A 12,214-nucleotide genomic window follows, 5' to 3' on the forward strand; every position below is an offset into this window, starting at 1 on the left:
AGTTCATGCCACAGGAACAGGAAACAACTCCAAACACAAAAGCCCAACAAGGTATAAAAACCCACCTCTCCCAGCGTCATGTGGTCAGCTTTCCCAGAGCCACATTTCTGTCAGGCTCTGCTCTTCAATAAACTACAACCTTCTTTCTAAAGCAGTCTCCATTTTGTTTATTCCCAGCTTGGACTGGACCCTGATGAAGATTTTTCTTTCAACAATTTGGCACCTAGGATGGGACTTCAAACTAACCTCTCTAATGGACTCGGACTGGGTAAGCCCCATTTTGCCAGCAGCAGAACCCTTGTGTTTGTGGATGGGTTCCCCAGACCCTTCCCATTTGGAGCAAGGGTAATAAAGGGAGTTTTGAGCTCAATTGATTGATTGGCTGTTTCAACTAGCCAACTCGAAGTAGCACACATTTGTCCAATATATAACTAAGATTTTAAAACAATAAAAATCAAATTTAAAAACAGAAGGTTATATTTGAATAGCATAAAACCAAACAACTTATTCAAAAGTGTTCACTATCTGAAGGTTAGAAAGAGAAGGCTATTCAAATATGGTGGGAGATACTATTTCATATAAGGCAGGAGTTCCCAACCCCTGTCCGCAGACCGGTACTGGGCCGCAGCCACTTAGGAACTAGGCTGTGCAGCTGGAGGTGTTGTGCACCTGTGCATTATGCGCTGTGCTCTTGCAGTCATTTTTACAGGACGACCACGCCTAGGGAGAGTAGCAACAGTGCTAAACTTTCTCCATTTGTAGACAGTCTGTCTTACTGTGGACACATGAACATCAAGGCTTTTGGAGATACTTTTGTATCCCTTTCCAGCTTCATGCAAGTCAACAATTCTTGATCGTAGGTCTTCTGAGAGCTCTTTTCTGCGAGGCATGGTTCACATCAGACAGTGCTTCTTGAGACCAGTAAACCCAAAATAGATGTGTGTTTTTAAAGGGCAGGACAGCTGTCAGCAACCCATCCAATATCATCACACTGATTGGAGTCAAGGTTGGCTCACTCCTGGCTCCAACTAGCTCTTGGAGAAGTCATTAGGCTAGGGGTTCACATAGTTTTTCCACCCTGCACTGTGAATGTTTACATGTTATGTTCAATTAAAACATGACAACAGCTAATGTTTGTGTAGTATTATTTTAAGCAGACTGTGTTTTTCTATTGTTGTGACTTACATGACGTTTAGAGCGCATTTTATGGCCAATTCATGCAAACCTCCACGTAATCCCAAAGGGTTGACATACTTTTTCTTGCAACTGTAGGACAAATATAGTCCTTTATAAGAAACTCAGCCATGGCCTTATAATGAGTGCTGGCATGCAATTTTCGTAAGAGGGCCCATAATTCATGTTCTGGGAGAAGGCATTTCCCATCCTTCTCCAGCCAACATCCATAATAAACAGCATCCAGTTTATAAGCTCTGTGCCTATCCTGTGAAGTATACATTGGAGCCGGCACAGGCAAATGTGAAGGTACAAGCACATCCACATACCAAGGGGACAGTGGACCTGAAACAGCAGACTTTGCGGTGCGGTCGGCCAAGGCATTTCCCTTTCCATGTTTGGTATCATCCTCACCATGGGCCTTCACATACATGACAGCCACCTTGCGCAGGAGCAAAACAGCATCCAGTAGCCTTAAAATGTCCTGTCCATATCTAACGGGTGCCTTGAGTGGTGAGCAAACTATGCTCCTTCCACAAGGTTCCATGTTCATGTATAACACTAAAAGCAAATTTACTGCCTGTAAATATATTAACAACCGCACCGTCTGACAATTCCAAGGCCCTCATCAAGACAGCTTGCTCAAATCTGAAATCGTCTCCAACATCCGGCCTCCTGCACCCCCAGTGCCCACGCCTATCATGGTTGAAGGAGAACAACATTTTGAAACTAAGGACATTTTAGACTCTCAAATGGACCATGGGGTGACACAGTACCTAGTAGCTTGGAAGAATCTCCATTCTGCCCAGAATGAGTTGATGTACAAGAGACTTGTTGGAGCCTCTAAACTTCTACAATGTTTCCACTCTCAATATCCTGATAAACCTAATTGATTCGGTTTTTAATTTTGCCTATTATCCTATCCCCTCCTTTTTGCTGGGTTACATTTTTATCTATTTGTATTTTATCAAAAAAGTGACAGTGTAGTACTCTTCAATCTTATCACTGGCTCCTAAATTATGTAGTATCGAAATGGAACAAAAGATCACTTAGGATGAACTACCCCCCTCTCTCCTACAAAGAACAATTTCAAACGCAGTCCATATAAGTTGTCAAACATCTTTATTATTCGCAAAAGTTATGCAGATAAGCATTCTGAGTTGGAAAAACTAATCTGCAGGTTGGGTAGTGCAGGTTTTACAATGAAAAATTGTTAGTGCTACGTCAGCTCATACCCTTGATTAGTTCTGATTGTGCCTTCTGAACTTAAGCTAATGACCAAGGGTCACTAAAACACTAGAAGGATAAACTATTCTTCAAAGCAAAAAAGAACATTACTATCTGTCTATAAATAAACTTCAAACACATAAATAATTAAAGATCAGAACTGGTTCCTTTGCAAATAGCTCGGGTTCCATCCTAACACACAATGTCTCTTTCTCTACTACTCCCATTTTTGCTGCTTGGTCTTTATACAAGGGCAATTTGGAAATAAACCTCTGTTTAGTTATCAATGACAGACACACAGATACAGAACTTTTATTATACACATTAGTTGCTCAGTGCCAAATCTGGGCTAGGGGGGGTGGGGGATGATCTAAAGCATCCCAATGGAACTGCTTCAAACGTTATTGGGTGTGCCTAGCGGTGTCTGGGCGAGCATTATTGTGAACCAACACCACACCAGAAGTCAGCATGCCCTGATGCTTGTTATGGATGGCTTGTCTGAGTTTTCATAACGTTTCATGGTAGACTTCTGAACTGATGGTTGAACCACACTCCATGAACTTCACTAGCAGTACTCCTTAGGCATCTTCACATTTGGGATTTTCTATGGCACCACTTCCAGTGTGTTGGTTCATAATAATGCCCACACACCGCTAGACGCACCCAAGAACTTTTGAAGCAGTTCCGTTGGGATGCTTTCGATCACACACACACACACACACACACACACACACACACACACAGAGCCCAGATTTGGTGCTGAGAGACTACTGCTAAGGAATTTCAAACCTTGTAAAATGTTATGACAAGTGCCTCAATTTGAATGGCGATTATGTCAAAAAAATAATGTAATGTTGTAGTTTTCTAATGTGTATAATAAAAGTTCTGTATCTGTGAGTGTCTGTCATTGATAACCAAACAGAGGTTTATTTCCAAATTGCCCTTGTAGCAAAGAGGACACATTGGTTGGCAAACAGTAATATTTTCCATGTATACGTATGTGACAGATGCCTACATAAATAATATACTTCCATATCCAAGTTATGGCCACATTCTCTCTGTTATGATATTACTAGGGTCATAATTTGACAGATTTCTCAAAATACAAACTATTTTTAAAAAACAACACTTTAGTTTCAGCTAAATATATGGGACCCTACGTCAGCTGCCAGGAAGAGCTTGCTGATGACATCTGCTTTAACAAGGGACTAGCTCTGAACAGTGATGAAACTTTTTGTAGGAAAGCAGTCCATAGCTGGTAAGACTCTTGGCTCTCAATCTAGGAGTCATCATTCTACATTTAGCAGCCGTGTTCAAAAATATGCCTGATTTTTTTTAACCTCCCTGAAGAATTTATTTATTCTTCCAATTGTTCAGGCATTAATAGTGAATTGTGAGTTGGACCTTTAAAAAATGAATGAATTAACTGCAAAGGCTGGAGGGGAGATGGCAGAATTGTGTTCTGTCATGTAAAATAATGGCAGCAAAGATATATCTTCAGAACAGAATAGTTGAAGTGAAATAAAAGTGAGGGAGCACAGCCATGAAAAATGGAAGCAGGAACAGAATACTATCTCCTGTCTGGGGAGCATACAAAAGAACATACAGCCATCTCATCCTCAAAAGAATGCAGTAAAAATGGGCTAAGCAGGAGGATAGTTGGCTAGAATTAGCTCTCAAGGTTGATCTTTTCCTTCAGCTTCTTTATCATAGATGTAGCTTCCAACTGCACCAGTGTTCACTCCTACAAAAGAAAAAAAAGTCATTAGAGGAGGAATTAAGGGAGAAGAGGAAGTGCAAGCCAGTTTGGGGGGGTCATTTTAATTTATATGACCTTGCAAACCAAGAGTGAATTCATTATTGGGAAATGAATGTTTATATAGTACATAAGCAAAGTATCAGCAAATTCGAAGGGTTTAAAAATGCAACACGTTTCGAAAAAAACCCTATGATGAGAAAAATAAGACAATACAATAAGAATTAAACATACTCAGAGGCCACATAATTTTTGACTGAGAAAGAGCCAATGCGATAAAATGAAGTGTCTGGGGGAAAAAGGCAACCTTGGTTAGTATCTTGATCAAAGAAAAGTATAAGTTGTATTTTTCATGAGTATTTGCAGAGTAGGATCAGATTCATGTCAGCAGGATAGCAACATATACTCTTGTCTCTCTGTTTTGCATGTTATGATGTGGCAGACTTGCCTCAAAAGATTGGAGCTCATGTAAAAACAATGCGACACCGCTTTTGTCACTTTTATGAAAACAGCAAATTCCTATGGCTTGTATTTGCAATAGCAGAATGCTTTCATTTATCATATTTATCGTAATTACCATATCGGGTGCTTTCAAGCTTTAACTGAGAAGTATAACATTTCAATGATACCTTAATCATACTTTAAGGTTTTTTTTGACTGAAATAAAATTGTAATCAAAATTTATTTCATTTATGGTGAAATTATCCAAAATATATGTTACAGAAAGTTTTCATCTGATATCCCCAATATCATATCTTCTTTAAATCTTATGAATGAAGGTGAATATACATGTCCAAGGACAATGTTACAGAATCCAATTTGGGTCAGTCACCAGGACCAGAGGTTTTGTCTTCTGAGCTTTTGGACTCATGCTAGCGTACATCCTCAGGGAACTTCTTTCTGCATTCTGGACTGTTCTGTATATGGTATTTACAGGTAGTCCCCGAGGTACGAATCAAATTCATTAATTAAAGCAAATGGGTTGTTAAATGATCAAAGATCTGACTTAGTATTTCCTCCGATAGCTGCCCTGTTAACTGAACTGGGAGGGTTTCCCGCCAGCCTCCGATCAGCTGTTTCTGGTGGAGGGCTTATGTTCCTCCTCCTCCAGGGCTTCCTTCAATTTCTGGGCAAACTCACTATCGGCTGGCTGAGGGAGAGCTGGCAAAATTGGCCTCGTAGAGCCTTGCGCTGCTAGCTGCCCAGAGGGGATGATCGAGTTAACTATCTCTTCTCTAAAGTTGTTGTACTGGGGCAGGCAAGAGTGTGTTGTCTGCCAGGAAGTTTTTTCCGAAGGTACCGAAGAGTAACGTTAAATCAGTGGAAGCATTGGGCCCATCAGACCTGCTTGAGGGATAGCTTGCAAGCCATCAGTTATTTTTAAAAAAAAACAATTGCTGCTAGCCAGCTCAAATGTCTTCAGCTCAAGCCCACCCCACCCCCCATTGCTTTAATAAAAACCACTAGCTTAAGAGCCAGCCAGGCACCCAGAGGGAGATGGGGGAGGGATTTGCAGAACTCTGGGTTTGCAATAGTAACAGAGGTGCAAAAGACCTTGATGACGTCAGCTAGTCTAACCCACTGCTCTCACAAGAGAGTATTTCTGATAAATGCCTATCCAGTTTTTATTTTATTTATTTTACTTTAATTCCATTTATATCCCGCCCTTCTCCGAAGACTCAGGGCGGCTTACAAGCTTAGCAGTAGCAGTAGCCTTCATTCTATGTATATGCCTGCTTATTAGGGCTTTCACACACACCCCAAGCAGAAATATTACAAAGTCAGCTTAATTGCCCCCAACAATCTGGGTCCTCATTTTACCTACCTCGGATGGAAGGATGGAAGGCTGAGTCAACCTTGAGCCTGGTGGGATGCGAACCTGCACTAATTGCAGGCAGCTGGTGTTACTTAAGGAGGCATTAGCCCACTGCTCCACCAAGGCTCTTAAGTTTCTCCTTAAAAGCCTCGAGGGATGGGGCATCCACAACTTCTGGAGGCAATTTAAATTTAAAACCTACAATTTACAGTAATATATGCTAATTTCCATAATAAAAGTTCAATAGTTTGCAAACACAATAGTTTGCACTTAAAAATCAAAGCAGTTCCCAAACTGCTTGCAAACAGTTCCCAAACAGTTTACAAGCAGTTTGGGAACTGCTCTGTTTTTTAAGTACTGTACTTTGCAAACTATTGTGTTTGCAAACTATAAAGTATCAAAAAAATATTTTAAAATATTTACAGAAGTAATTGTAGCACTCAAGCGCAGGCAGTAGCAGATTGCAGCAAAAGCAAAAACTGGTGCCAGCTCAGCTCTTCTTTGGCCATGTGACCAGGGACAAAAAAAAACCAACCCCAACCTTCCAAGGGACAAAAAACCCCCACAAACTTCCAGCTTCTTGTAGCCCCGAACAGTCCAGGAAAGTCACAGAGATAAAAATGGCCACTGCTGCAGTAGAGACTGAAATCAAGTCACATGGCTACAGAGGCCTCTTCTTGGTCAGTTTTGAATTTCTAATGTAAGTATCCTTTCTGAATTAATTCATTTTTGTGAAAACTTGCTAAATAAATGCTCATACCTGGGGGAATACCTATATTTGGTGATTGTAGCTTTTTAGATGTAGATTGGGGTGTTGATGGCTGGCTATTAAGTCATTAGTATTGTTTCCTTTTGCTGCCATGTACTTGTTAAGCTGGGGGTAAATCAGCACTCCTGTTGATTGAGTAGAAGCCTGTTTCCTAGGCTTCAATCATTACCCTGGCTGTTTTTGTGCCTGCTCGTCCAACAATCTTAGTAGCTGTAAATTGCATGTATGTCCTTGTTTATTGCAATGTCAGGCTATCAATGAGTTTAGGTTTCCTTGTCTGACTGCTCACTTGTGTTCTTGCAGTCTGTGGATAGCCTCCTCCCCATTTCTCCTACATAGTCACAGAGGCAATCCATGCAGGGGATCCGGTAGGTAACGCTGAAAGTATCTCCCACCTCCAAATGATCTTTACAGTGCATAATTTGCCCTCAAATGGTAGCCTTTGTACGGTGTGCGATGCCCACTTGCAGGTCTTGGAAGCTGCGTTCTACAGCTTCAGAAATGTTTTTGATGTATGGCAGGGTATACCACATAGTTGGTCTTGTGCCTTATTTCTTTCTCTCCCCACTGTGTTGCCTGGAGAGGCAGATGTTGTTTAATAATATTAAAGGTATCATTGCAGTTCCAAGTAAAGCTGTGTTCTGCATTTGGCTGATAGTGATTTTTATCAATACCAGTGGTGTTCAAGTAGGGCTCGAAATGTTTGGAACTGTACCCAAGTTGCTTACTACTGTTATTGCTGTCTTTGTTTTCTTTTGTCAGTTTTTCTACTTCAATTTGCAGGTCTTCATATTTTGTGATTTTTCTCAAATTCTTTCTCTTGTCTTTTGCTGTCTCCACTATCCAGACTTTTTGTCATTCTTGTCAATGATTGCTAAGTCTAGTAGGGTGTGGAAGATGCTTGTCTGTTTGAATTCTAAACAATTCTAAAGTTTCCAGAGAACTTTAACTTCATTTTCTATAATTTTGCCTATTTTATGCTCTTACTAGTTCTTGCTTGCAGGCAAGTGCTATTTCTTGCAGATCTTTCAATGCACCATTTTTGCTACTTATTCATGCTGTTGTTTATGCAATCTTCTTGCAGCATCGTACAAGGTGGTCCACTGTTTCTTCAGCTTCTTTGCAGAGATGGTATTTGCTGCCTATTGCTGTCATTTGAGTCCTGGATTTGTGGGGATTTGTTCCTAAGGCTTGATCTTGTGCAGCCAGAATTAGCCTGTCTCTTTCTTCAATTTTCCTGCTCTTACCCATTACCAGTTCTTGTTATCTGCTTTGCCTGCTAGCTTTTTTTTTAATGTATTGGCCATGTAATACTTTGCCTTGCCTCTTTCAATTCTTTACAGGTAGTCCTCAACTTACAGCAGTTCATTTAGTGACTGTTCAAAGTTACACCGGTACTGAAAAAGGTTACATTACCATTTTTCACACTTACAACCTTGTAGCTGTCATGCCCCCGTTGGAGCCTGAATCTGTGTAGGAGATGAGCCGGAGCTGGAGCCGCCAGAGATCGCGTTGTTGGCTTTGAAGGAATATGGGGAGGAGGAGGCTGAGACAGGCCAGGGCCTTTCAGGATTGGGACTGCTTGTAGGCAGGAACAGGGGCAGGATGACCAAGAGAGGCTAAGCAGTGAATGTTCTGTTCCAGCCTACGACTGTCCCCATTTGCTTCAAGGACAACCCCTTTTTTCTTTTTAAATCAATAGGCTGGAAAAACCCAACCCAAATTTATTTACAGTTCCAAATAATAAAGTCCTTCAAGCAAAAAAGCAGCAGAATATTTTCCTTAACAAAAATAAATGATTCAGACATCAAACAAGAGTCAAACAGGAAGATTAGCAAGAACAGACCAGGATTTCCTTTGGAGTTCTACGAATGGTTGCCTTCAGCAACCAGCACTGCCCACACCTTCCCTTTTTATTAGCAGCCCCAAGACGTGGCCTCTCAGTGCCTTTTCCTCCTTTCGGTGAGTTACTTCATAGACTTCCTCTGCTCTGCTCTGCTCAACTGCCTTCTGCTTCTAGCATCTCTAAACAGATTCAGCTGTGACTCCTCTGAGTCTGAACCCTCCTCCTCACACAGCTGAGCCTCATAACGAACACGACTGGATGAGCCAGGCTCTTCCTCCGACTGTCAGTCCTGTAATGCATCAGAGCCTCCCTCCAACACTGAAGGCTCTCCAAACCCCTCCTCCTCCTCCTCTTCAGATCCTTCGAACTCAGCTGCTGGGAGCACAGGCTGACACTGAGTTACAACAATGAACATGAGAGACAGAGCTCGGGCGATGAGCAAGGACCACTCCCTCCTGATCCTCAAGATTGGAGAGTGGAGAGAAGGCAGAAGCAGCGCAGGCTGATCCAACTACTCGGGAGGAGAGCGTCCCATCCCTCTCCACAAGGCACACCTAGGGATGAGAACTAAGGAGACACTGTGGGGAGGTGCATTTGTTGGGAACAAATGCTGAACGAACCCCCAGAAAATAATTATAAAGAATGAACAAGGAACTCAGAAAATAGAAGATAAACTAGAAGAAACTGATCCAAAGACAGAGGATATAAAGGAAGGAAATCACAGACTGGCACAGACAAAGAAAATCAATGAAGACTTAGAAATGGAAAAGTAACATCATCCCTCAAGATTTCAGAATACACCTGAAGATAAGGAAGAAAACCATACAGAAAGAGCCTTCAGGAGAAGCGTTAAAAACTGGGAAACAAGAAAAGAGAAGCTGAGAGAGGAGGAAAATTGGAGTTTTTCAATGAATATGAGTGGGCTGAACTCACCTTCAGAAATATCTTGCCTAAATGGCCCTTCCCACTACAAAGACTACTTATAAAAATAGAGAAAAAATTCTTTGACGATTTAAATACAGAGATTTGGAAACCTATCTGGCAAAGGAAGAAAGCTAGAGGTAGACTAAAGAAAATAGAGGACTTGATTTATTGGATGGGGCCCTACAGGTGTTTCAACACAACTAGAAACAGATAACCTTTAGATATTAAAAGATTTATCATACTTAGAAAGACATGATTTATATTTAGGATATCACACTTTTCTATGAGATGGGAAACATGAAAATAACAGGATGGCTTTTAATAAGAGTAGCTTTTACTCACCCTAATGTAATCATTGTTGAGAAAATTGTAATTTATAAAGACACTTTGAATACTGAAGGGAAAGCAAAATTGAAATAAGAGTTGGAAAAACAGGGTATTGGCTTAATAAGGTAATTTCAACTGCAAATATAATTGAGATATGAGCTGGATAGAAAAGGTGTTATAATCTAGAACTATTGTTAGCAGATATAATGTTATTAAAATATGATGAAGCAGCATATACTTAATGTATGTATTAATAGCAGTAAGAAGTGTATTTGTTTAGTGTTTGAAAAGTGAAGAAACATTACCCGAAGAAGAGGGGATTAAGAAAATACCAGAATGTGACTTCTGGTTTGCATCAGAGTGATGCAGCCGAGGGAAAGTGGTGCTCTGCTCCCAATGGCTGCTTTCTCCCTGCCAGAGAGAAAGGGTCTAAAGTTACCCCAGAAAGGCAATGAAGAAGGAGGGAAACCTCGTTGATCACAGAAAGATGGTGGTCGATCCGTATGATCCAAGGAAAGGCCTCCAAACCGGCAGAGGAAAGACTAGCTGCATTCCTGTGGCCAGCCTGAATCTAATGATAACTGAAGAAAGAAAATACTAACTAGTACTCTGTGAACAGCATGTTTGGAACTGGGTGAGAATATTGATCCTTTCTCTACTATTTTGCAACTGGATTTCGTGGAAAAGACAATTCCCAAAAAGCAAAAAAAACCCAAACGGGAGAAGAAAGGGAAGGGCTTCCCCACCCTTCCAAAGAAGCGGTGTTTCAATTCTTTATGGGGGACAGAAATATGTAACATCGAAGTAGAAGTAATACAAAACTATAGCTTTAATAAACTTGAGAACAGGAAACTGTTAAGATTTTCTCTCTGAAGGAATATCGGGGTGAAATGCAATGAAAGGAACTTTCTATTCTAAAAGTCGGAAAATGGATATCTTATGACATCTAGTGGTAGAATAGAATATAGCACTAAAGCTGTTTACGTTGCGAATGAACCTGGCAGAATGCCCAGACAGATAACTTTTCAGCTCCTTTGATGAAACTTTTAGTTCAACAGAGAGCAGCTGCCAAAGGAGAAAAAACATTCTGAGCTATTCTCTACAGGGTAGGAGCTACAATTGTTTTGAAACTTGCTGACCTTCTTGGATTATAAACATCATTTGAACTCTGACTTTTAATTTCAAGAATTATTTAGAGAGAAAGGAAAATTTAACATGGCTATTCTAGTCTGGGGAAGACTTATGGACTGTTTTTAGGGTGGTTGGACATTTCAGATTATTTGACAGATAATTTTTGGACTCCTGAATAGAAGAACTGTTACAAGATATTGTTCTCAATGGTGGACTATATCTTCCAACTAATGGGATTATCAAGGCTACAATGACTATAATAACCATATGAGATATTGTTGTATTGACTCTAAGACTGGTCTTGATAGACAGGCTAACACTCAAGGAATACAATGGCTCTGACAGAATATTTGGAGGGGGGAAACAAAATGGGTACTCTATACATAGCTAAGAGTGGTAAAAAAAAAACCATTCCCGATAGTTTCTGTCAAAGCTTCCAGCTCAGAATACCAGGGTTCTGCAGAAGTGATGCCCCAACAAGAAAAAGCTAATAATTTCCAGAAGGAAATGCATTTTATGCTCCAATTCTAGAGGCAATTATCTGACATAAAGAAGACTCAAGAAACTATGATGAGATTAAAAGCAATTTAGATAATGTAAATGAGCAAGTCTCTAACTTAAACCTACAACTAGAAAATTTTCAGAAAATGACTACAAAGAATGAACAAGAAATCCAGAAAACAGAAGACAAACCAGAGGAAATTGACAGAGGATATAAAGGAAGGAAACTACAGATTGGCACAGGAAAATAAAAACTTGGAAGACTTAATTATGATATTGAAAATGGAAAAAGCATTTTACTTCCCAGCTGTTAGGAGAAATGTTAGAAATTAGGAAACAAGAAATGAAAAGAGAAGCGGAGGGGGAAGGAAATTGGGAGTTGTTTAATAAATATAAATTGGGTAGCCCCCCCCAAATATCCTACTTAATGGTCTTTCCTATTCCAAACAATATTCATAAAACCAGATTTTTTTGATGACCTAAATACATTAACTTGGAAAGATGTATGGCAAAGGAAGAAAGCTAGAGTTAGACTGAAGAAAATAGAGGATTTGACCTATTGGATGGGGTATTACCCTAGGAAACTTGTGTTCGAATATGGCTAAAAGAATAGACAATCTGTAGACACAGAAAGATTATTAGAATTAGAAGGATACGATTTATAATTAGGATAGCATAATTCTCTACAATATGGAAAATATGAAAACATTAGAATGGCTTGTATAAGGGAAACTTGGTCATTTA

General features: G+C 40.2%; 1 protein-coding gene across 1 annotated transcript in view; it reads right to left on the reverse strand.

Moving 5' to 3' along the window:
- Positions 1-2,290: 2,290 nt before the first annotated feature.
- CRIP2 (cysteine rich protein 2) overlaps positions 2,291-12,214 on the reverse strand; it is a 76,893-nt gene continuing 66,969 nt past the window's right edge. Inside the window, exon 8 of the mRNA XM_081324640.1 lies at positions 2,291-4,144. Coding sequence (XP_081180766.1) covers positions 4,077-4,144 — 68 coding nt within the window. The 3' untranslated portion in view covers positions 2,291-4,076. The remainder of the gene's footprint in view (positions 4,145-12,214) is intronic.

Source organism: Vipera berus, assembly GCF_964194415.1.
Source record: "Vipera berus genome assembly, chromosome: 3".
NCBI classification, from domain to species: Eukaryota; Metazoa; Chordata; class Lepidosauria; order Squamata; family Viperidae; genus Vipera; species Vipera berus.